The 26,075-nt window shown below is 40.9% G+C and overlaps 1 protein-coding gene across 2 annotated transcripts; it reads left to right on the top strand.

Moving 5' to 3' along the window:
* Positions 1-944: 944 nt before the first annotated feature.
* ssh1a (slingshot protein phosphatase 1a) lies at positions 945-24,379 on the top strand. 2 transcript variants are annotated; one of them, XM_023299005.3, is made up of 15 exons: positions 945-1,145; positions 4,285-4,322; positions 10,990-11,090; positions 13,867-13,931; positions 14,623-14,744; positions 15,283-15,351; positions 15,954-16,019; positions 16,294-16,488; positions 16,588-16,681; positions 17,963-18,091; positions 18,317-18,363; positions 18,479-18,625; positions 20,504-20,704; positions 20,914-21,613; positions 21,731-24,379. In XM_023299005.3, the coding sequence occupies exons 1-15, from the start codon at positions 1,065-1,067 to the stop codon at positions 22,844-22,846; spliced, it is 3,171 nt and encodes a 1,056-aa protein (XP_023154773.2). In that variant the 5' UTR covers positions 945-1,064; the 3' UTR covers positions 22,847-24,379. The 2 variants fall into 2 exon arrangements, with proteins under 2 accessions (XP_023154773.2, XP_023154774.2); XM_023299006.3 differs by lacking the exons at positions 945-1,145; positions 4,285-4,322 and adding an exon at positions 8,389-8,688.
* The last annotated feature ends 1,696 nt before the right edge of the window (positions 24,380-26,075 follow it).

A 26,075-nucleotide genomic window follows, 5' to 3' on the forward strand; every position in this document is an offset into this window, starting at 1 on the left:
ATTCTTTTGCATTACTGTCGCAGCTCATTCACTCACAGATATGGAGGCACATCAACACAGATGATGTTGATGACATTGATTTCTGCCTCCATGACAGCTCCCCTCACAGAAAAGCACATTCTGTCTGTTCTCTCTCAGCAGGACAAATCAGATAGCAGCTTTGAGGTAGCACGACAGAGGGAGTACTCAGAACATCAGTGGTCTCCAGTGGTGGGCTGTGCAGCAAACACTCTGTTACTATGACAGGACTCCTGGGACATATGACTGGTTGTAGTAGTATTAGTGTTATTATCATTATGAAATTTACAACTAAATCAACTTCTCACAGTCATTCTGATAGATATCTCAGTGTGTCTCTGGGGCTCAATTTAAGATGTAAACAAAACATAAGTGCTCTTTTTTAAATGTTCAGTCAGTGGGTAACAGCCTAATTCTGCCCTGCTTGCACTGGTTAGTGTTTTTCTTTGTATATTTATTATGGATCGGCAGACTTCTGCATTTAGGACCTCTATGAGATGTTTTTCCCAATAAGTGTGGTCCTGATGACTGAGTGGACCCTAAACTTCTCTATCAAATATTTTAGTCCAAATTCTAGTGTCTTCTTTGGAAAAATGTTCCTTTAGTTGCACAAAATGTTTCTTTTATTTCAGTGCACTCACTGTCCGACCAAAGTTACCTGATGCAGTGAGTCTCAACTCTGATTAATCATTAAATAAATCTTACGTCTTTTACAGTTGGTCTGAATGGTCTTCCAAATGTTATGCAAGCTAGTCTGAAAGGGTCACTTTAAAGGTGATATACAAATAAAACTGCTTTGCATGAGCGACATTTTAGTTTTACAAGAATTACTGTACCACTATGTAATTACAGAGAAAGGTGCATTGGGGATGGATAGGGCCTTGAAGGCAGCACTTCCTGCACAGAGAGCCCAGCCTGCAGGATAACACGGCTGCTGTCCCTCCAATCAGCCGTCTATCTATCAGTAGTACCCGGTTAGCCCAGCAGCTAGCTGCAGCTCACCAGGCCACAGCGGCCGGCCGGTGCATCATCCTCAGCTTCCAGCCATGGCGTTGGTTACTCTGCAGCGGTCCCCGACCCCGAGCGCCGCTTCCACCGCCAGCACAGCAACGACGACCGCGGGGGAGGTGAGTTTTGCCCTGGGTGAATCGAAGCGATGCTCCGGTGTGGTGGAGTGAGACTGAGGGATGAGGGGGATGTTGCTGGAGAAAGGCCCGCTAATTGAAGCTAAATTAGCACCGTTAGTTAACGTGTTATGCTAGGCGGCTAGCTAACGCTAGCTAGCATTCGTATCTGACACAGTGTACTGTTTATATTTACTGTAGCTGCAGCTGACCACCACATATACCGAAATGTCTGTCAGCTATTTTAAAAATATTGTTAAATTTTATAGCTGTTAAATCTGTCAGGTGCTAATTTTATTGCGCAAACGTTAGCTTAGTTTGACAAGTGCCGTATGAATGATATAAGCTGTAGCTAACGTTAGCTGTTTATGATGGGACCGGCTGACATTGAAAATCTACGTTTTTCTTAGACATTAAATCACACATTCTGTCTGGCAGCACAACAGTAACAAGGCTCTCATTACACTGCTGCATTACTGCTAAATTGACAGTAATTCAAATTGTGTAAATCTGAGATTTTTTTGCTTAATTCTTAGAGCTTGATTCAGCTATAAAACCTGTTCACCAGACAGCAGAGTAGAAACATTCAGTCAACTCCACACAGGATGCCTCTGTGAGTTTCCATTGTGGTGTATTGTTGGTCGTTCCAGTTAAGTATAGGAAAATATGAGATTTCCAGACTGGCAAACACCCATATTGGAAAAACACTGAAGTTGCCTATACTTCTCTATACCAGTAGAGACTCACATTTTGAGTTTAACTGTTTTCTGGGCACTACAAACTAGTAAAAGTAACCTTTTAGGCCACAAAACTATCAATCACAGAATATGGCAAGTTCCTTTTTTAAGTGTAGTTACTAGTTTCCAGATGGGGGCGCTAACTACCAGCTATAAACAGAAAAGCTCACCTTATTCTGCTCTGTATGAGTGTCAGAGGAACAGATTTGACATCTGTAGCCGTGTTTAAGTACAACCTTTAGAGTTTGAGTTAGAGCTGGGTTAAGCCTAAACTGATACACTTTGTTTCCACAGTATGAGCATGACAGTACAACACATAAATGTCATTGTTGCGGGCAGATTGTGCATTGTAAAGATGCGATTGTGGTTGTGTCCCTGTGCCTCAGAGCTGTTGTAGGTTGTGTTGAGGTGTGACAGAGAAAGCTGGCAAAAATTTGCTGCAGCTATGATGTCATCTTCTCATGAGGGGTGGGTGGGGTGAGGAGCACCGCTGTAGGAAGGGGAGGAAGAGGTAAACAGGGATGTGAGAGATGCTGACGTGAAGGCATGAGGCGGTTAATGTGTGAGATGAGTTCATCCTAATGCACAGTAATGGAGATCAACTTGGTCATGCATTGTTTCATGATTTCCGTGCAGCATTTTATTTTGTCCTCCCCAGAAATGGTATTCTCCATGTTTTTGGCCTCTTCCTCAGTCTCCTGCTGAGTATACTTTACTTGAAGCAGATTTACAACAGTGACTGTAAGATTACAGTGGAGAAGTATCTCTTAAAGCAGTTTCACTTGTTTCAAGTGCCATTGCTATTGACATTGAATTTGTCTTTGATTTCTTTCCTCAACTTTTAAACATGAAGGCATTATTAGAGTGGTTTTCTCTACTTCTGACCAAAGTCACTCACAAATCTTAATATATATACTTGTGGATTTAATTATTGTCAAATTATCATGCAAAAAAACCCACACCACTTTATATTTTAATGCCAATTTAGATTATATCAAAGTAGGGCAAAGAAAAAGTTGCCTAATTTTAGAAAATCCTGAAATGATAAATGCATTAGGGTGTGTATATAAATTTTGCAAGAATGATTTTACTCCTGGAATTGGTGCAGACCCACTTGACAGACACGGCACTCCTATTATATTCTACTGTATATATGTTTTGCTTGATTAAACCCCAAACTATTTTGACTTTGGTGTGTTTTCTGCAGTTGAAATTGCAGGATAGTGACAAAAGTGAAGGATTGCTTTTGGCTTTGATTACTATTTTCAAAGTCCCATCGCCAGCCCCTAATACACCTTCACAAGAACATTGTCTGTGCAGCCAGACGTATATGTTTACTTCGTGTGTTGATGAGCTTTCAGTTCATTTCTGCTCCCACAGCTTGAAAGCATCTCTTTTTGGTGTGGCTGCTTTTAAATGGAAATAACACACCATCATTCATCGTGACTACACTGGCATTGTGTTTGACAGCAACCCGAGAATAAGACACAGAGTTGACCTTGATTGGACTTTGCTGCCAGATTTAGTTTTCTTGCTTATTTTAATGCTTACGTTAAACTATAGTCATCTGTCTGTCCCTACTCATTAAGAGGAGCAATTTACATAAGTGTGAAGACTAGGTTAAGGCATGACGCTTCTATTACAACATGATTACACAGCTTTTACACAAAGACCTCATCTGGTGAAAATGGAGCTGCTTTTTTTTACCTTGTTAACATGCCCATATGTTTTTTATATGCTGGAAGACGTATCATGTGCGAAATAAACATAGCGGAACATTTTTACGTTAGACCTGCAGCATGCTTATAACTGTCTGAAAAACAAGGATTGCTTGGGTTTTATATGTAACAAACCAAAGAAGCCAACCCTACCGATTTGCTCGGTGGGGCTTTCTGTATCATTATTCTTTATCAGAATTGGTTTTCGGTTCGAACATGTTTCACAGGATTACTCCAATATTACAACTTGCCATTGAGTATCGTAGAAGTATCCCAGTGTTTGAGCAGAGTCACAGGCTAACCGATGTGCTTGTTGGAGGGGATTATTTTCATGGAAAAAACTTCTAAATATGTAACTTTGGTAAACAGATACCTTTTTAAGGGGTTAAATCAATGCCTGAAGAGGAACATTAAGTTTAAGAGTAGCAGCAGTGGTGGTTTTGGACTAAGATTAGGATTTTTGTATCTCAGTTTTTAGGCTTGAGCTTTAAATGAATCATTATATTTATATTCGGTTGAGCATATACGTATCATATGCACAACACCCCCATTTTGGGTTATCTGGTTATTAGTTAAAATGCCAGACAAGACGGTAGCTTCCGTCAAACTTGCAGGCTGGAAATGTTTGTTAGTAAAACAGTCAACTTGGATTTAAAGTTATTCATTTTTCCCTTATCTGTTTTGCAGGATTTTGGGAGTGAAGATGAGCGGCGAATAAATCAGAGGTAAGTTTACATGGAGTTTAGTTTATTCCTTCTGTTGCATGGTACACGATACACAGGTGTTATCCACTGACTGGCTGCATCTGTGTTTGAGTCATTTAGTGAAATCTGGGATGGCGGCAGACTAGCTGGCATCTACAAATGAGAACAACTGAGAGTCTGTGTCATAAAACACCTGTCTGTCTGTCTTGTTGGCAGAGTCATCAGCTGCTAATAGCCAAGTGTAAAAAAACATGTTATTCTCAGTAGTCTCTCAAGTAATATGTTGACAAGTGTGTCTGTATATTTATTACCACTCAGATCGATTAACTTGTTCTTGAGTTGTGCATCATCAGTTGAGTCACTTGCCGTTTCTTCAGCGTCTCAGACAGCTAATTGTAATTTTGGCATTTGATTGCTTTTATGGAAGAAAAACATCCAGTATTTGCTGGTTGTTGCTTCATATAGGAACATTTTTAAGTTTAAAATGCTCAGAACAAAAAGTGCATCGTCACAATATGCTAAATTTGGTGACAGTTGCCAGAACCACAGGGAAACTGTAAAGCAGAATGTTTACAGTTTCACTCGTGGATACCCATAGACATAAAATGTTTATATACTGTATATGTACCAGAAAATAAAGAGTCACAGAGCCCTTAGCCTTTACTGTTGCAATCAGTGCTTTTCCAGTCTAAAGTGGGTTTTTTTTGTGTTTATTTTTGATAGTGCTACAAGACCAAGAATACATTTTTAGAATAAAGCAAATGATTTCAGGAAACCACTTGGCTCCAGTAACTTGTGTTTTGTGCATTCACTTCTGAAAATAGTCACAGTCCAAGTGTGTGTGTGTAGTTTAGTTATCTTTGGATAAGAGATTAGGGCTTTACAAATTGTGACAGTGTGACTCAGCTGTGTTAAATAATGTAACAGGCTTTCTGGCAAAAGCTCTAACAGAATCCCTGGGGCAGTTTGAGAGTTATGAGACTTTTTTTTCTCAAAGAAAATGATAGACCTGGCAATTTGTCGTTGCACTTTTATCATGTACTTTTATTTTATTAACGTCAGTGCAGATGTACAGTTTTGGGCAGTTTTAATTTTGATATGATGTAAATATGTCTTTTAGATATAGAATCCCTGTTTATGAAATGAAAGGGTTTTTAATTTTCTGCATGCAAGAAAGTCCAGTAACTCCATACTGTATAGACTTGGACAGGCGCAAAATGCAACGACTGTGCAGCAGTTATACTATGGCAAAGCACCCACACATGCTGGTGCTTTATTTTTTCTCTGTTATACATATGTTACTGTTCATTCTATATGCACTATAGCTTCTGTAGTATCAGGCTTTGGAAGTAAAGCTACCCAAAACTGAGCCAAACTACAATTGATAGCATTGTTGCTTTTATTTTTAGTTCATATAAGATTAATAAATTTTTTCTAATAATCTGCATCTTTTGATTTCACACATAAAATTAACTCGTCAAGACGGTAACAGTGATGATAAAGTAGTGTCTTTTTGTGTCACTCTTTTTGACACGTCTGTTCTAATATGAACTTGCATTCTTCTTATGAATGTGTGATTTGCTGTTTTTCATGTCTTTTATAGCTGAAACTTCAGATAAACTTCAGGAATTCTTGCAGAAACAGAACACTTGCGAGCGTGAGATAAGCTAAATGCGTCACTCCAAGAGTTCACTTTCTTTCCAGTTATGCAACAGCCAATGCAATGTCCCTAAGCAATGCATGTGTGTGAGAATCATCTATGCATGATGCGAGTCCTGACATGCCTCAAGATTTCTTTCATTTTTTGTGGGGCCTGTAAGCTACTTATGCAATTAGGGTGCCAGTCACTTCATGTTTATAGTATATAGTGTATTAGTCTGATTTTTATTTGACAGACATATTACTCTTTAGGTCAGGCTGTACTTATCTGCTGCACTAGATATGTACTTGCATGTGTTGATGGACAGCTGCACGTTTGCCAAGTGGGAGTATTTGTACTCGCTGTTTGAGGCTGACCTCGATAACGATGACAAGCCCGAGGGGTAGATAAGGTCCAACGTAAACAACACGCAGGTGTCTGTGGCACAGAACCAAAGAGTGATTTCATTTTACCACCTCGTACACAGCAGAGTCGGCACAGAATTAAACAAGAACGTGTGTTAATGTTTGTGTTTTAGCGTGTAGTGTTTGGAGTGAGAAGGAATAATTCAGCGCAGAGTGAAAGGAAAGATTGGGAGGTTATGAGCTCGCCAAATGGCAGAAAAATATACCAGAGAACTCATAATTTTAAGGTGAAGTTCATTTAAACTCACTGCTTCACTTTCACACTTTACAGGTAGTAATTTAAATGCCATAATATGTCACAGTGCTCTCTGGTTTTGAATTTGGCACGCGTACGAATAGGAGAAACATAGGCAGACTAACGTTAGCTGTAGGTCTTTATTGTAGGTTAATTTTCCCCTATAACCTGATGATGTCATGTGTTTCCTGCTCAGGCCCTCCAATGTCTCCACTGATACCTGAGGAGGTCTGTTCCTCCCTGTCCTGCCCCTCCCTCTCTTCACCCCTTTGAGTGGTGTCAGTGAGAAAATGCCAGCATTATGCAACTGACAGCCCCAAGAGGAGGCTTTTTTCCTCAATGTGCTGGTGCGTGCAAAACACTCTTAAGACCGTGAAAAAACCAGCCTGGTTCCAGCCTCTGTGTAGCCTCTTTGTAGCGAGTCCTCGGTGTAATCCAGTACACCTCTCTCACATGCCGCCTGGTGATTCAGAGCGGTGGCTTAGAGGACATCTGGTCCTGTTTGGCCCCGTCCATGTCCATCTGGATACTGTAGCAGCAACAAACTATACCTTAACTCTTTGTCATGCCATCATTCCTGCCTGCTGCTTTTAAAGCTTGACCTCAAACGCTGAGGAATTTCCTATATCCAGGTACCTGCACCTGACACATTGAGCTGTTCAAGTTTCCACCTGGAACGTCAATGGACCTACGTCAGTTTGTAGAACACGGTTCCTGCTAGTGACCAAGTGTTACAGACGTTGTCCCATTGTTAAGGAGAATAGGAGGGCTATCCTGTTATCTGTGTCGCAGCGCTATTGTTAATGTCTGTCAGCAAAACCTCCCAGATTAACGGAGTCGTGCCACTACATTGTATGTGCGTGAGGGTTTTTACTTCTGAGTGAGAAAGGGAAAGTGCTAAAAAAAAGTTAAAACCTAGATTAGCTTTCAGCTCCAAAACATCTGCAGGCTCAGTTTCAGCAGTTTTTATGAACATCAATGGCATCAGTGTATTTAATTAGTTGTTTGTTTTACCCTTCCTTCACTGATAAACAACATTCTCTGCTGTTGCAGATGTATGAGACATAAAAAGAATTTTCTCCTTAACCTGTCATTATCTGTAATAATCTAACACACTGTGGTTTGTTTATGGCACATATGAGTGAGTGACAGCAAGCAGTGGCCACTTGAAGGAGGGAGACAAGATAATCCCTCCCTTATAAGCCTGTGTATAATGAGATTTGGGAGTTTTGGGACATTGCCAGTTCTCACTGGCCCTTCCACCCATGCTTCGCCCCTGTGTTAAGCTCCCTGGAGGCACTGTCTTGGATTCTGTTGACCCCTAATGTGGCATGCAAAGGGAGACATCCCATTTGGAAGTTTTGGGCCAAAACTCCTTTGTCTGCTTTTTTTGTTTTCCATGTTGTTTTGCTTTCCCCTGGAAGAAAGACAGAGAAACGGGTACTGTCAGTGAAATGGTTTTAGCAACACAAGACCTGGAAATGGACATATTTTGTATTGGTGCAAGAGAAAACTTGTTCTTTACCTTCTGCTGACCTGACCTGATGAATGAAGAAGGTGAACAACTAATGCTGAAAGAAGGGAAAGTCCATCTCTCAAATCTTGCTTACAGACTTGGATATTTAGCCTCTGTATGCTGGAAAAAGAATGTGACACAGACAAAACAGACTGAAGGAGGTGGAGGGCTGGTTGTGTGTGCCTGAGGCTGCAGTATATCCCTGCAGGCAGGAGGCTGACTTGCACATACAGACGCTCAGATGGAGAGAGGAGGAGGCAATCGGAGGGAGTGGCATCTGAACAGACGGCACTTCTTCTCTGAGCAGCACAGATGAGTGCAGACTGTCAGTCAGTCTGTCACTCAAAAGCAGAGGGCCGAGGCCTGAAGCCGTTCTTCTTCTTTTACACTTTGCTCCTTCACTGTTGTTCTGGGGGCCGATGAAGAGGAGGTAGCTCCATCCAGAGTGGCCTGTGCTTTTTTTCGGTCAACAGGATGCATCTGGTTGTAGAACCAATTCAGGAGGCCGTGATGAAGATGCTACCTTATTTCGTGGAGAATGCTGTGTTGACCCAGAGAGAGATAAACCGCATGTGAGTGTAGTTTACCTTCTTAAATGAGGTTTGAAAGGCTGTGAACAAGGTCCTTCACTGATAGTTGAGATCAAACACTTGACTAAGGTTTTCACTACTTTCTCTAAGCTCATTGGTCTTTGAGTTTAGGTTATGCTTATGAACAATTTTGAAAACAAAAAGTTCTTCTATTGTTACTGTCAATTTATTGTTCCATGCTAAGTTTATGAATGTTGTCATTTTGCAACAGCTATTGTGGCGTCATTTCAGGCTAGCTATTGATTCTGTCACAGAACTTGTCCATCAGATATGAGATAATGAACCTCAATCAAAATAAGTTGTCATTTGCTTGCAGCTGAGATTCAGTTGTGCACATTCACTTTACTAGCCCTATCTTTGTTCAAGTTAGTCTGATTCTTTGTCTTTTATGTAAATGAGTTGTACGTATGCAGAATAATGTAGGCTATCTGGTAAGCTTTTTCTTTCATGTTCTTTGTTTGCTTTGATACCAGATATATTTTTAGCCCTAGTGTTTGTGGAGAAGCTGATAGTAGGGTGCTGTGGGGCAAGAGACTGTAGAGCTGAGGCTGTTCAGTTAGTGTGTCTGAGTATGGCCCGTGAAGCAGTGGGACAGCTCTTGATTTACGCATGAGGACCTGTTTCACACATCCTCAGATTTCACCAGAGTGCACTTTTAAAGGGTTTTTCTTTCCCTTGAAGTTATCTGGTATCACAGGTTAAGACCTGTGGACTTACTGTTGAATTAGCCGTTAAAAAAGAAAGAATGAGCAGCATGGATTTGTACAGCGTGCAGAGCAGTGGTGACACTGTAGCCCTCCTTGTGCTCTTGGTTTTGCCACTGTTGCTTCATTATCTATCATTCCCTGACAGTAGACCCTCCTGACAGTCTCATAAATCTCAAACAGAGGACAGAGTGAAACAAAAATCTACCAAAGTGAGACAAAAGCTCTTGTTGAGAAGTGTCCACCCCCATGCTTTGTCACTGAAACTTTTTTTTTTCTGTGGTGCTGGGGGCGGCCGGAATTTATTGTGAGGTGCACAAAATGAAATCCATTGTTCCCACAAAATCATCTGTTTGGGCCAGGCCTGCTCTTCTGTATGTGGGTTTTGACAGTCTGATCAGAGAGTGAGCTAGTTGAGGGAACAGATTCAGAACTGGATGTGCTGTAGTTTCATTTAGATGAAGGACATTTGATGAAACCAAAAGAATTAAAGTTTTGGAGATGTTGGGGGTGTGTATCATCATTTATTTATTACTTTTTCTAAGTTCTAAGCCGATACCAATAACCAGCATTTTCTATTTGTTGCAAGTACGGACAGTACTGAGTTTTTAAACTGTAATAATGGAAACTGCTGATGCAAAACAGTTATTTTTCTCTGAACTGTCTATTTTTAGGTATTATCGGTAAAAAAATATTTGATTAATACCAGTGTTGCTCTTTTAAGCTGGCATTATCCAGTAATACTGACACTACTTCAATAAAATGATTTCATTGTAGGAGGAGTGTGACAGGCCTGTCTTTAGTACCTGTTGGGATTTTGTTTTGATCCTGTCACTCATCAGTTCTGCACTTTCATATTGAAGTCCTACTTTGCTACACTGCACACGCAGAATACGTGGTGGTTGTTCCACCCAGCTGCCAGGTAGATTTATTAATGTGCTCACATTGTTCTTCAGTGAAATGGAATGATCGAATTCAGCCTGGAGGAAACACCTCACTTTGTTTTTATTGCAGTTCCTTACTAGCGTTATCTGTTGACAGCTCCAAAACCTAACCTGAAAAAAAATCTTGAGTTTTTACAGGCAGGTGTGAAGAGATAATTGCTGCTTTTTGGTCATTGTGTAAGTTAACAGTCACAAACAACTGCAGTTAGGTCAGTTATGTAGGTCTGTATTACATTATACCAAGCCAGCAAAGACCTGACAAGTCAAATGTGAGTGCAGCGCATGCAGCAGAAAAAAGACAGATAAGCATTCAGGATCAAAGCTTGATTCATGGCGGCTGCAGGCCTGAGGTCTGCCTCAATAACGTGGCAGCTGGGCTTTTCCACTCAGCTGTTGAGTTAATTTGCCAGCAGCAGACAACCGTGATTTATCTTCATCTTGTTGGCTGTGTCTAACTGAACTGAACTATCCTGTTAAAACGAAAAATTAAATTTATCTTGTGTTGTAGTACTCAGTCTGACTGTCCAGTGAACATGCTGAAGCAATTGTGCTGAGCTGTTGCTCTGCAGCACGGTGTCTGATGTACAGTGTCTATTTTTCAACACTAGTAACTCCTCTCTCTTATTTGTTTGCAGCCTGAGTGAGAGCTTCTTCATGGTGAAGGGTGCTGCTCTCTTCTTGCAGCAAGGAAGCAGTCACCAGGGCCAGAAAGCACATCCACATCACAAACATGCAGGTGAGAATCACGAAGAAGTCATGACAAACACTGTCCCCAAATTGTACTTTTGCTCTCCTAGTCTGACGTCTCATCCAACTTATATAGTTGCACTTGTGTGAAGAGTTTTTATGCGGTGCTCCGTAACGCTGCAGCAGATGTTTGTAGTTGAGGTGAGGAGGATGGACGGCTGCTTCGTTGATAAGCGTGTTCCAGACGTATAGCTTAGGAAGATTAGTACTTAAATCCAGCGTATGGTAGCACTGTGGACAACACTTCTGCTGACGATTAGAGGAGGCTCCTATTGTTTGTGCTGCCTCGCGTTTCCTCTGTTTTCCTCACTGTACCAACATTAGTGGGTAAACAAGATAACTGACTATTCTGAGCACTCTCCCTTTGACTTTGTTTTGCAGTTTATTTGAGGATAATTACTGAAGCAACACACAACAAACATATAGTATAAGTGTAATTTTTAAAGGGAAATGGACCAGGATTCCATTGATAGTAGGTAGTTGACCAAACAATTTTTGTTTGTTTTTTGCTTTCACAAAACATGCCAATTTTGACCTTTTGATACAGTGTCCATGAAGAAAATGAATTGATGTGCAGTGACTTTGTTTTGTATTGATGACAGTCTGAAATTACATGACAAGTTGGACTGAGCTGGCAAGTATCTTAAATCAAAGACTATTTTTGAAATGTCACTATTGAAACCCACAATAATTGCTTTAAAGACTCGAGACCAATCCCACATTGCAGTGGCTTGATGGGAATTCAGCATCAGCCAGCAGCCAAAATGCTGCCAAGTCATTTGGCAAGTCATGGCTGCATCTGGCAGCTTTGCCCACTTTACCAGACACTTTGTCAGGTAACCCACATATTTGTAGGTCTTACTTTGTCCTCAGAAACATTTGGCTGAGGGAATAGCAGTGTCATTTCCCAGGAACTATGGCCCCTGCGGAAAAAGAGTGAGACAATGAGGCGGACTCAAGGAAAGTGCTTGATAAAGGTGTTCCTGCTGTAAGTGCTGGAGCGCTACCATCAGTGACTTCAAGAGAAGCACTGCTTCTCTTATCAGCCAGATTTTACAAAATGCACATGACAGTACGCAGCTTACAGATGCATAAAAACTGTAATCTATGAAACTATATTTATGTGGGGTTAGGGTGCTGAGATGACTTGACTGACGTTTTGTGTCATAAACAAGAAGACCGACTTTGTCGATGTATCTGAATTTCTGTCTCTTTTCGTGCAAATGAGCCATTTCATTGTGGGGGAACCAGTCAGTACACACTAATACAGACAAAACTTTAATCGGTCTTAGATGTTTCTTATCTCAAGGCAGAAAGTCGATGGTGTCAGTCAAGACTGTCAGTTGAACTGCTCGCTTCAACATTGACACATGATACAACTGATACAGTATATTTATGTTTCTGTGTAATGTGCAGCTGTTATTATTCTGCCACAGAGTCATGTGAAGGCCAAGAACTCACTTGACTTTGATCCACATCGAAACCACCCAGAACACTGTTACATGGTTTTCTCCAGATTTTTCTTTTAGCAGCTGTTGGCCGAGAACTTAAAGCATTCATGGCATTCATCAAATAATTGCACAAAAGGTTTTATCTGGCCAACGTGCTCAAACAATAGCCCAGTGGAACAGCAGGTATCATTTTCATCCACTTCAATCATATTTTTTTGGGGGTTTATGCACAATGTTTAAAATGAGTTTGACACATTTCTAGAAAATAATAGTGGTCATATGCTGAGTTGGGATTTAATGACCAAATATTACTTCTGAACTACACTGTGTTTTAAGAAGTATGATTGAAGTCAGGAAGGAATGATTCATATCTTAACTCTGGACTACCGCCTTTGCTGCTTTCTGTGTGACAACTTCTGACCATTCTGCTGCTGGAACTTTGAATTGTTTCTTTTTTCTTTTTTTTTGTGTTCAAGGGTAAGTTTGAGGCAATTTGATGAAATGAGGAAACTATGTCTTTGACTTTTGACAGTTAACGTATATAGATATTTAATTAAGAATGAGGGGCTCCTTGTCCTTGCATTCAAATGTAAAGTTACATATTTTGCTAACATTAATATCAAGATTGACATAAGTTAACGTATCTCAAATTTGAACAAAAAATCTATTTAGCTTCCAAACCTTCCAAATATGTGACACAGTGATGAATAGCATCCTGAGGGAAAACTAAGATATCGCTTTAAGCATTTTTTATTGTGAGACTTGATAAGACATCCTCAGATAAATGACCAATTATGGTCACTTTCAGTTTCAGACCAGTAGTTGTAATTAAAACCAGTCAGGATGTCACAGTTTGTCTCTCTGTCCTGTTTTGACATATTTCAAAATTGTTGGCTCTCCGTCAGCTGCTACTTTACATTGCTGCTGGTCCATCATGTTTTATTATCCAGCTCCACAGACGTGTCTTGGCACAGGGAGCACTGAGGGATGTAAAATGAACAAAGACAAGTTTTTGAATTATGGTTTTGAGGCGGATAAAATTGCTCATGCGAAAACGCAAAGTTTATTGTCAATTCAGTGAGTTAATAACACATGTCAGCTGATAAAAATCACTGAGCAGGTTATATGTTATTGTTTCCAGGAGCAGGGTTTGATGGGGAGAAGGCTTTAGTGTTAAACACTAGGGAGCAGTGTAACTTCATCTACTTGCCTTTCATTAGCATTCTCTCTCAGTGATATCCAAGTGAAATAGTCTGTGTGATGAGATAGATTTATAGTCATTCACACAAAATTTTGCTCCATCCTCCCCAACAGGTGACTTACCTCAACACCTGCAGGTGATGATAAACATTCTTCGCTCAGAGGACAGAATCAAGCTGGTAAGAGACAACATAAGTATGCACATACATCAAAACAAAAACATAGACACACATACCTACACACACACACCTACACACACACACACACACCTACACACACACACACACACGTACGTAAAGGCCAATGACTAACAAGCTGGCATAACAAACTCTCCAGAATGCATTTTATTGTGTACTTAGGATGCTTATTTGCTCACTGTAATTATTAGCTCATGAGAGCAGGTTTGAACACACTCAAGAGAGCATTACGAAATGTTTCCATGGTATGTGTGTGTATGTGTTAGTGAGAAGCAGAGTTATTTTATTTTATGTTAACCACCTTTGTGCTCTTACACGTCCTGAGGACTCAGTTACCCTATTACATCAAGTCTGTAGTCCTGTTTTCTGTGTGCATCCAACTGTGACACTTTGTTGGACACAGATTTCAGAAGGAGGGCCAGTGCATTTCACTGGCCTTTTGTTGGCTCTCTAAAGCGATAGTAGTTATGTACAGTGAGTGTTTTGCACTTGCATGAAAGCAGCATACATTTAACAATTTTTATTGCCTGTAGAAAGCCTTAAATTGTCAGCCATATATTTCACAATCTCCGGTAAATGTCACAGTAAGGAAATGTATTTTGATTTGGTAGCTCTATGGTAATACTACTATATTTGGAAGCATTTTGAAGTAAACTGTGTTTACTCTGTGCAGGCAGTACGGCTAGAGAGTGCATGGTCAGATCGTGTGCGGTACATGGTGGTTGTGTACACCAGTGGGCGACAGGACACAGAGGAGAACATCCTTTTGGGAATCGACTTCACCAACAAAGACTGGTACAAATAGACCCAATGTATCAGATTATATCCTGTTGAAGGCTAAGCTCTTTACTTTGAGTATCTTTTAGACAAGGTATTGTATATGAATTGTTTGGAAAAGACCAATCTTTACTTACAAATTCAAATGACTTACCCACAGTACACTAAAAAAAACTGGAAGCAATATGCTTGTTCTCATTAGATCACAAGACTTTGTACTTACCTAAAACAAGACATTTAAAACTTACTATTCCTTAGCTTGCCTAAGATATGTTTAAGAATAGTCTAAGAATGCAGCAATTAAAAAACAATGATTTTTAATATGTGAAAATTCATTGATGGTATCTACCTTGAACCTGATCCATTTCAAAGAAAATGGATTTTTCTCTGTGTGATTGGTCTTGCTTTTAATCGTATTAAAATCACATCACTTTTTATACGTTCTTTTTCTCTTCTAAAGAAAGTATTTTAAAGAAATTTTAAATTCCCATTCACCTTGTTTGTGGATATTTTTCTGTTTGCCTAGTAAAGTTTTATTTTTATTCCGCTTTGCTAGCAAAAGTTGTTCGATCGGCATGGTGCTACCTCTGTGGAGCGACACAAAGATCCATCTGGATGGAGACGGGTAAGTTTTGTCTGTCACTGGGTGCTTATCATTATGCTAACTTTTGCTTTCTCATGTCCTCTCTGCTTCAGTGAACTGACAGTCGTTCCTCCTCCATCATCTCTTCTAATTACTTAAATGCACTTTGAGGGGATGGGGAAAGAGAAGGCTTTCTGAGAGTGAGGAAACACAGGTGTATCCTATGTGTAAGACTTTAATCTAGTGGCATGACGAATAAATACCTTGCTTTTGTAGGTCTTGGTTTGTTTTAACAGATGATCAGACATCTGTGCAGCACATCATAAGTAACTGGTGTCACATAAGACGTGACACTATACAACATGGTATTTATTACTTGGCAGCTTCAGCTCATCCATCCTCACATCTCTCTCTCACATCCTTATGCTAAGGAAGACATGAGCAAGAGACGCAAGTGAGGAGACAAATTAGCATATTGAAAAGCACCCATTGTGGCCCTTGTTGTAAGGACAGACCGCACAGTAATTGCAGCATTGTCAGTTTTCTACCCAACACTGTATCCACATATTACATGAGCTTGATTCATGCACAGCTACAAGGCGCTCCACCTCAGGGAGTAACCATCTGTTTTGTTTGCTCCTCAGGGGTTTTACCGTGAATACAGCAAGTCGCACTCATGTCTTCAAACCCGTGTCAGTACAGGCTATGTGGTGAGTAATCACAGCGGCTGTCTACAACCGTTTAGTTTCACGGCACACCACAGCACATCTCCTGATAGACACACAGTGCTGCAGTGATGCAGGTTCAGGCAGTGCTGATTCACTCTGCCACCTGCTGGCATGAAGACACATGTGCACAAAACCGCATACATTCAGATAGTTAATACAGTCATTTCAGTATTTTTCTAATTTGGCTCAGAAAATCATGCTTCCATCAGCCATCTAAAAGTATAACCTTCATTTTTTTCTAACACCAACAATCTAGGTCAGCCCTGCAGGTGATGCACAAGGCATGCGAGGTGTCACGCAGGTACAACTACTTCCCTGGAGGCATGGCTCTTACCTGGATGGGCTACTACGAGAGCTGCATTGCTTCAGACCAGAGCTGCATCAACGAGTGGAACGCCATGAAAGACCTGGAGACCACACGGCCCGACTCACCTACCATGTTTGTCGACAAGTCAGTAAACGCCATCCGACTTAAATAGGATTCCGTATTTTCACATTTCAGGAGCATTGTGTGAGTACTGAGATTTTAATAAGAGTTAATCTTTGTTAGGCCTTCAGAGAGAGAGAGGACAGAGTGCCTTATTAAAGCCAAACTCAGAAGCATCATGACGTGCCAGGACCTTGAGAACGTCACCTGCAAACAGGTAAAAAAAACATAGAAGCACACGAACTCTGGTGTGTGTTTCTTGTGGTTTGATTTTCAGTGGCTGTATTTATGCTTCATTCTCTAAAGATGAAGATGCCTCTCAAAACATTTCTTTTATCATGCGCCTATGCATGAAATCTGCACGATATCGTTTAACTATCTGCACCTCACTGTAATGCTCTTAATGTTTTATGTAAAGCACTTTTAATTGTCTTGGACATGAAGGCTGCTATACAAATAAACTGGCCTTGCCTTGCCTTCTCACTTCATACTGTATATATATTTATGTAACAGTTTGGGCACTTTCGGCCATATTCCGTATTTTGTTGCTTTTTAAATGAAAAGAAGTAAATGCCATACTTCAAATGTTAAAGCATCTTACTTTTTATATCAGGAAATAATTCAATAAACAGTATTTGTGACATTTGGGCACCCTACTTAGTTACCCCCAACTCTCAGACCTTTGACAGAAGCCACAGCTAGCTAACGCTCAGTCTTTCTGTTTTTGATTTAGCAATTTTCACCCACTCTTTTTTGAAGATTGCTGATTTGTACGTGAAGCATGTTTAAAATCTGTGCACAGATTTTCAGTGATGATTTCAGGAGTGAAGGAAATGTACACCAAGAATTGGCTGACATTTAGGGGAATCCATTGTCTCCATGAAGCGTAATGTCTCCAGCACCATGTTTAACGCTAGTCAAGATGTTGTTTTCATTTATCTTTCACACACAAACTTGATTTGTGAATGAGGCCAAACAACTCATTATTAAATTCATTTGTCCACAATACTTGCTTCTAAAATGTCTTTGGCTTATCCAGATGTTGCATTGCGCATTTTTGCTTTGACTCTTGTGACAAGGTCGTAAGTTTCCCTTGGATGACTCTTCAATGTTGATCCTGTTTGTGCATCAGCATTGCAGAACGTAACAGTACACCCTTGCCACTCCTGTGTCAGCTAAACCTTCTTGCAACTAAACCTTACTGCAGCTCCTTTGCAGTCATATGAGGGTTTTTGCTTTGGCTTTTTGCCCAGCAGACGTGCAGTTTTAGCTGAAAATTTTCTTGGTCTTCTGGCTCTTGTCATGACCTCCATAGCTCCTGTTTTCTGCCGTTTCTTAATGACATTCAGACAGTTCAAATTGTAAGCTGGAAATGTTTTAATATCTTTTTATAGCCTTTCTCTGCTTTGTAGGCAAAGTTCATGTTCATGAAGTTAAAAATAATGCATTTAAACCTTTCACTCAGAAATCAACTTACGCTGTATTACTGTTTTTTCAGATCCGCACAGAGTTGGAGCAGCACATGAACTGCAACCTGAAGGAGTACAAAGAGTTCATTGACAATGAGATGCTGCTAATCCTGGGCCAGATGGACAAAGCCACCCTCATCTTTGACCACGTCTACCTGGTGGGAACACTGAGGCTGTCTGTTACAGTCACAAAAATGCCTGCTGCATCTGTTGTTTCCTGTGAATAACTAAGATAGAAATGATTCCCTTCCGTTGCATCCCAAAAGGAAAACTGGTGTTTAAGTAATCTTCCACGTGAAATAATTGTTTTGGAGAAAGAATAGTCTTCCAAAGGTTTGAAAATATACTCAGTCTAAACAGTATTTTCTCTCATTTGTTTTTAGGGATCTGAATGGAATGCATCTAATTTGGAGGAGCTGCAAGAGACGGGGTGATTTATTTTAGATTATGGTGGAGCTAAGATAACCACACACAAAACATATTTTCATTATGATTTGAGCAAGAAAGAATGTTGTTGATGAGTTAACATTATCTTTCCTCCCCAGGGTGGGCTATATCCTCAATGTTACCCGGGAGATAGACAACTTCTTTCCAGGCACATTCAGTTATCACAACATACGCGTCTACGATGAAGAGGCCACTGACCTGCTCGCTCACTGGAATGACATGTACAACTTCATTGTAAAAGCAAAGTAAGTCCTGAGTGGAACAGAAAACATGTAGCTCACGTATTTATCAGTTAACTACGGAAGAGTATCACTGCCACACCAGCAGAAGAAAAAACTACCATTTTCATGCTATAGTGTAAGAGGTGTATTGTAATAACATGATGTTTTTCACATAACTAAAAACTTTTCTTGGTATAACAGTATTCTGTTTATGTTGTCATAATGTGAAACATTTTGCATTATCGAATGGATATGGAATGAATAATTTGAGGAAAATTGATTATTTACGCCATTTGATTAAGTTCTGCTTCAAGCTGTATTTGAAATGGCAATATTTTTCCATTTCAAATACATTTATTTGTATTATTCGATAGGATGGACAGAATTATGATAAATCTGGCATCCATGGGGCCTCTGTGCCCCTCCAGTTGATCCATGAAAAATTGCACTCCTACAAGAAGTTTGGACAGTACCATCCACTGTCCTTAACAACAGCAGAATCTTGTCATGTTTCAATCCAAGCATGAAATAGCACTGAATCAAATTGTGTAAATGAGCCATATTCTACAATTTATCCATTCTCCATACACATATGCTTAATTATTCACTTCATTCATTTATTTTTATGTTACATCCATAACTTATTATGTTATAATCTGACCCAAATAAATAGTATGTTGCTAGGGTAGGAAATGTTTCTTCCTATACAATAATGATAATGACACATTTTTATGTCGTAGTATTGTGAAAATATCTTGTTACAGCGTGAATATGTGTTGACCTAACATGACAAACATCTTGTTCTAACAAAACTACATTATAACGTGATACTACTGAGTTTTGCTTTTTCTGGTGTGGTGACAATACACTGCTGAAGTTACCTAGAAACACGTTTTATCAACAACAGAAACTGCTCATTTGGAACTCAAATGCAAGATCTGATGTCCCACATTTAATTTTGTGAGAAAATGAACACAAAGATGACACTGAACTGTTAATCTAATTATTATTATTATTTGATTCAACGTTTTTTCACATTTCACAGTTTTTGATTAAGTTTCATTTAAAATAGGATTTTGTTTTTGCTTTAACAGGGTTAAATACAAAAAAAGAGTCTTTAAGTTTAAAAGTATCGCTAGTCTGTTTCTTACCAAAGATCATCATTCCTGTTGGACTGAAACAGAAAGGCAAACACTAAGAAGAAAAGAAATGCTGTGTAAATGAATGCAGGCGACCCCTGCACAAGCCTGCGTACGTGTAACACAAAGAATCATATTTCCAGCCTAACTTCCTGCTCTGGGGGGACATATTTTCCGATGGCCTTGGAACATGGCTGATTGAATAAACGCAAAATTTGCTTGTGTACAGTTTCTGTCATACAACAAGAAAGCAAAGAATTCCACTAATTTCAGTAATAGGAAGAGGGGTGTGCATTTGTCATTATATTATTGAATTACTGCAAATATAAGTAACATGAAAAAGCAACAGATAAAAGGGCATGAGTCGAGCTGAGAGGGCAAGAGAATGAGTGACGATCAAGAGAGTTAAGGAGTTAACAAGTGAAAGAGGGAGTTGCAATGAGAGAATGAAGTGAGTGAATGAGAAAACAAATTCAATAACTGCTTGTTTCATCTCAGTTGTGTTCCAAAACATTGATAAATGACCATAAGAAATGTAGACTATTTTCTGTCTGTCTGACAGTGAATCTTTGTGGTTGTTTTTCTTAGATGCCTCTGTTGTTTTTTAATCCATTATCAGACTAATCTTCATGGTTCTGCTGATATGGTGGAGAGGCAAACATGAATATAGTATTATAATAGTATTATAATAGTATAATACCGTTATTATAGAATGTAATAATAGTATTATAATAGTATATAAAAGTATAATTCTCACCCATAGAAAGAACCATTCTAAGTGTCTAGTACATTGCAAGATGGGTGTCAGTCGGTCCGCCTCCACCGTCATCGCTTACGCCATGAAGGAGTACGGCTGGTCGTTGGAGAAAGCTTACAACTTCGTCAAGCAAAAGAGGAGCATCACACGACCCAACCCAGGTTTCATGAGACAGCTGGCGGAGTACGAGGGCATTTTAGATGCCAGGTACTGTTCTTTACTTGTTGTATGTGTGTGTGTTGTTTACTTGTAGCTTTTGTCTTTATGTATTCATTTTAAAGGAACCATGTCTGGCTCACATTGTTTGATGCACTATACTTGATAATAGCTACGAGCTGATTTGCCTCTTCCTTTAGTTGACCTGTTTTGTTTTGAATTTTGCTCTTGTTTTACATGCCAAATTTGTGTATTTCTAGTAAACAGCGACACAACAAGCTGTGGCATCCAGATGCAGACTGTGAGATGGCAGAGGGGCAGCAGGGCTTGACTCAGTGTTGTGGAGGAGAGGAGGGAGGCCACCTGACTCCAGAGCCAGGCATGTCTCCTTGCTGTGAGGAGGCGTTATCTGATAAAGGTGCAGCTTGCCCCTCCCCGTGCAGGACTGTTGCCCTGGAGATCGACCCGGCCTACAACAACTACTATTTCCGCCGGCTCTCTGACTCAGCACTAGACAGCGAACCATCAACACCTGTGCGCGGTCCCCCCCTTCTCGGCATGGAAAAAGTCTTCATAGAAATCGAGGATGTGGAGCGAGATGCTCTGCTGGATGATGAGGCCTTTGATGGGCGTGAAGGTCTGCCACTCCCCCACTTTGGTCCTACAGCTGAGGGAACTGCTGCCCAGACCTGCAATCGTGGCCCAGAGCCCCTGGAGGAGCTGCGTCTGAGGCTGGAGTTCAGTACAGTGGAAGAGGAGGATGAGGAGGATGTACAAAAGGAGGAGGCAGACATGGAGGTACTAATGCAGCCAGATGATGGAGGAGGTGGTGAAGGAGGTGGTGGTGACACTCAAGATGTGGAGGTAGAGGGGGATACGGAAGGTAACGGGATGGACCTGGCAACCCTCAATGAAAATTCGAACAACAACAACCATTTGTGCATTCCTCATAACCACAATGTAAGTTATTATTGTCCTACATTTTTAGAATGAGAGTACTGTTATTGATTACATGAATAAAGTTTACATAAATAACTGTTCATCTGGAATTTGTTTTTCTGTCCTGTCTTTGTTTAGGGAAAACCTTCCTCCATCCTACTTCCAGCTGATGCTTCTGCTCTGTCGTGGTGGGATAAGACTAAGTCCAATGAGAAAGAAGATTCTCCAACCCTGGCCTCTAAGCTTTGCCTTAACCCCAGTCCTCCTGAAGTCCCAACAAGTGCTTCATTTCCACAGTCCCATACCTCTCCTGAAGGCTTCAAGTCTTCAGTGGGACTGCTGAGCCCCTGTGGCCCTCTGTGTGACTGTGCCAACTGTGCTGCCTCCCCAACCACAGCTCCACTTGACAGACAGGAGCAGCCAGGAGAATCACTGCAGATAGTGAAGTCTGAGGTCAATGGTGATTTCTTGGAAGTGAAGGCTGAGCTTGATGAAAGCCAGTCTGCAGCTGCCTCAGAGGCTCTTCCAGAGCTGATGAGTATGGATTTGGAGGAAGAGAAGCCTGCAGTGGCTTGTTACCTTGGCCAACAACAGGAGACCCTTTTACAGCTGCGTCGATCTGGGCTGGTCCGCCGCCGTGCAGAGAGACTAGAGAGACTTTCAGGTTTATCTCAGGACAGCCTGCACTCTCTGAAGCCTTTGCACGCATGCCAAAGGTCCAAGAAGAGTCCCTTTCACACTGAGGAGGAAGAGGAGTTCTCTGGCTTTGCTGTTGACTTCACTAAATCCTCAACACCATGCCAAGTGCGGTTAGAGCCACTGGTGGTGCCACTGACCAATGAAGCCTTGTTGGGGGTGGTGGGGTCTGGGCTGCTCACACCAACCTCCTCGCCTCATGGCTCCACGCTGACGCGCAGCTCCAGCAGTGACAGTCTGCGCAGTGTTCGGGGGAAACCTGGCCTCGTACGTCAGAGGGCGCAGGAGATCGAGACCCGCATGCGACTGGCAGGCCTAACCGTGCCCTCGAGGCTGAAGCGGTCCAACTCGCTGGCCAAGTTGGGCAGCCTCGACTTCTCCTCCGAGGACCTGTGTTCGGCCTGCTCTTCAGACGCAGGAACACTGCTGCTCCTCTCACTGTCCCCAGAGCCAGACCCAGGCCTGGAGTGGGACTCCCCCACCACTTCTACTCTCGCCCGGCCCGGCAAGGACCTGCACACTCCAGAGAGAGCACTTCCAAGTGAGCCCAGAAGCTGACAAATCAAGTGGAGATTATATACACTCCACTCACTTCCTCATCTGTCGCCCTGTGGGGCTGGAGGAGGTTGTACAGATTCTGGAGACAGGAGAGAGTTGAGTCTGAGATAAAACATGAAAAGAAACTAAAAATAATAATGCCAACTGTTGTTATAAGGAGTGTACACTCTCCTTTGCCACATAGTTTCTCAAACTGCTGTTCACAATGATGAAAGTCATATTGCTGTATCTGACAAGTGTGTAAAGCCATCAGTTCACCTCTAACTTTGTTTGATTCATGGACAAACAAGTGCCTTACCTACGAGACCAGAGGCACAGAGCTGTGTGTTAGACTGCAGGATGAGATAGTACAAGGCGCTCTATAACCTTTAACTTGGTATCCATTGGCACTTACATTATCTTCCCCTGTCAGGTACAAAGTGGTAGCCTACATTGTTGAACTTGAGACCCTCAAAAAACTTGACAGAAAGCAAAGTGTTAAATAAATGTAGAGTTGTTTACGACAGTTTATGTTTTAGATGCTAGAGGGTTGTAAAATTAATGGTTACCTCATGTTACATGCATAGAGCTCTCGCTCAGATGAACACCAGGCAAGACTTTAATTCAGTTAATTTGCTGATGTCAAGTTAAAGTGAAGAAATTTGTTTAGAACTCATTTTAATGCAAAAATGTATGTTAATGCATTAAGTATGTCCGAGTCTGAGTGAGTGGATGAGATGAACGTAGAGAGAGAGGCATGCTCACTGTTTTCAACAAACGGAACAGAAACATTTCTGAGTTTGTTGTTCCTTTGCACTGCTTTTTTTTTTATCGAGTGAATACTGGTACACAGCAAGCTATCTTCCAAAATAACATTGGAGTAATGTTATTGACCTCATCATTCCCTATCATGTACATCGTTGTTGAGAGAGCAGAGTGAGGAGTCTGCTGCATGGCTTGAAATCATAACACAAATGACTAGTGTGACAGAAACGGAGACAGTCAAATCATATAATGTCTGTAAGCTAAAGTTACCTGACTTATAATCATATAACACACAGTATGAATACAAAATCCAAACATTCTTTACCTTAAATTCATTTTTAAGGGTTGCCAACATTTTCAACTCATTTGTGCTTTTTGAAATGTGAAAAACCAAAGTTTTTTTTGGCTGTCTTAACAAATTGGAAACACCATTGAAGCTGTACAAAATATGTGAATCATCATGTCAATCACGTACGTATTTAAATGCTGTTACATCTTTTTGCACCTTTGGGAGAAACGAATGAGACTCAGTGGAGTCATCGGGCTCATAGCTGTTAAGCTTTTATGCTCATATCATCGATGAGTTTTAAAGCTTTTGTCACACTGACGTGACAACGATCACAATAGGTTACTTCACAGTTTTGTAACCATTTTCTTTTTATATTTAAGTATGCAGTAATTTTTGTACTGTACATTGCTGTAGTTTGAATGCATATTGCACTTTTTATGTTGGTAAAAAATAATGTACTGTATGTGTTAATTATGGAAATAAACATTTCTTTTACATAATTGGATTGTGTTTTGTTCTTACTTGTCATTCAAAACTAATAGCTGTTAGTGAGAAACAAGCGTCTTCTGTCCTGAATGGCGAAACTATCAGGCACAGACATTTAGGAACAACTCACTGTATGTGCATTGACTTGACCACGATGGAGTGTGTACCCTGAAATTACATCATCATGCCCCCATCTGTATGCTTTGGCAGGAGAGGCGGTTTCTAACAGCCAGGTTATATAACATTTGGCTTCCCGTCACTGTTTGCATGACATCAGTGAATTACTTAAGTTACACGCTCTTGTTCCTCCTGGCCTATATGACTGTGCGTGTCTGTATAACGAAGGGTAGGCCCTGTTTACAGAGCAGCATGTGGTGGAGCATTGAGGTGGCAAAGATGTTATTTAGTGTTGCTCGTGTGAGACTGGCAGTGCAAGAAATGTGGGCTGGAAAACGAATGTGTCTGGCTACTGTAAACTTGTAAACATTTAAATGACAGTGGGACTAAATGGTGGTTCGTGCCAAGAAGCCTGCGGAGTCGACTTTGACTTAATGATTATCTGCAATTAGAGACAGATTGGCTTTTGTCTAGACAAGATTCAAAGTGACCTGCAACACTTTACAAACACAAAAACACCGGTTGGCAAGAACACTAGCAGGCTGTCAACATCGTAGCCTCCAGTGTGCGGTCGGTGGGTGTGGACCGGCCCCTCTTCCCCTTCTTCTGTTGGTGATTTCTTGGCTGCCGTACCTCCACTTTTGTTTTATTATCTGAGGACGTATCCTGTTTTGCACGTAACTATAGAAACCAAGAGAAACAAAAGAAAATGTCGGAGCTGTTTTTCACATCATTTCCTGCACTGCTAGACATACCCAGCCTGCCTACAATTGCTCACCATTTATCCCAGACACAACTATTTTTTATTTTTTTTTAAAACCATCCCCTACTTATCTTAGTGGAATAGTATGCAGCTCATAGCACCGGTGTGCAAACAAGCTTGGGGAAGGGAAGCAGAAAAAATCTGGACATTCACTCAAGTTATCAGTATCATGTTTATCCTCCTGTTTTCCAATTTAACACAAGGTGAAAAGGTTACCACTTTTGCAGATCTCCCATGCAAAAATCGTTCTCCATATTTCCACACAAGTACAACAAAAAATTATTAAAGATATCTTCTCCAAGCTTTCTTAATACAGCAAAAAGTAAATCTACAAGTCCAAGTTTCCCCTGATTGTGTTAGTCAAATGTGCTGTGACATCACATGGATGTAATATAAGGCTCCCATTGCTTGTGCATTTGAGGGAGGACTGATCATCACCAAACAACCAACAAAGAGCACTCTGTGAGTACTGAGCGAGAGCGATCGACTTGGCTACAACGTCTAACTGGTAAGTGTCAGCAGCAACGTATGATAGACGATCAATATTATATCCACCATTCTGTGGGAGCAGAGAGCTGTCATGTGCCAGGCCTGTGCCAGTTTGTTGCGTTGTACCCATCGGAGCTGACAGAAAAGACAGGTTGTGTGTCTTCCAGATGCTGAAAGTTTGGTTTTTGAGATGTTCGCTGGATTCTTGTGTGTCTGAGTATGTTGGGACTGCAGAGCACATGGTGATCAAGTGATGAGCTTTGGGCATTCAGGAGGAAAAAGACAGGATAATGGAGCAGTTGTTAGCAGGGATGGACTGCCTGAAGGGAAGGGGTTCCCCA

The sequence above is a fragment of the Amphiprion ocellaris genome, chromosome 6, assembly GCF_022539595.1.
Source record: "Amphiprion ocellaris isolate individual 3 ecotype Okinawa chromosome 6, ASM2253959v1, whole genome shotgun sequence".
Classification (NCBI taxonomy): domain Eukaryota; kingdom Metazoa; phylum Chordata; class Actinopteri; family Pomacentridae; genus Amphiprion; species Amphiprion ocellaris.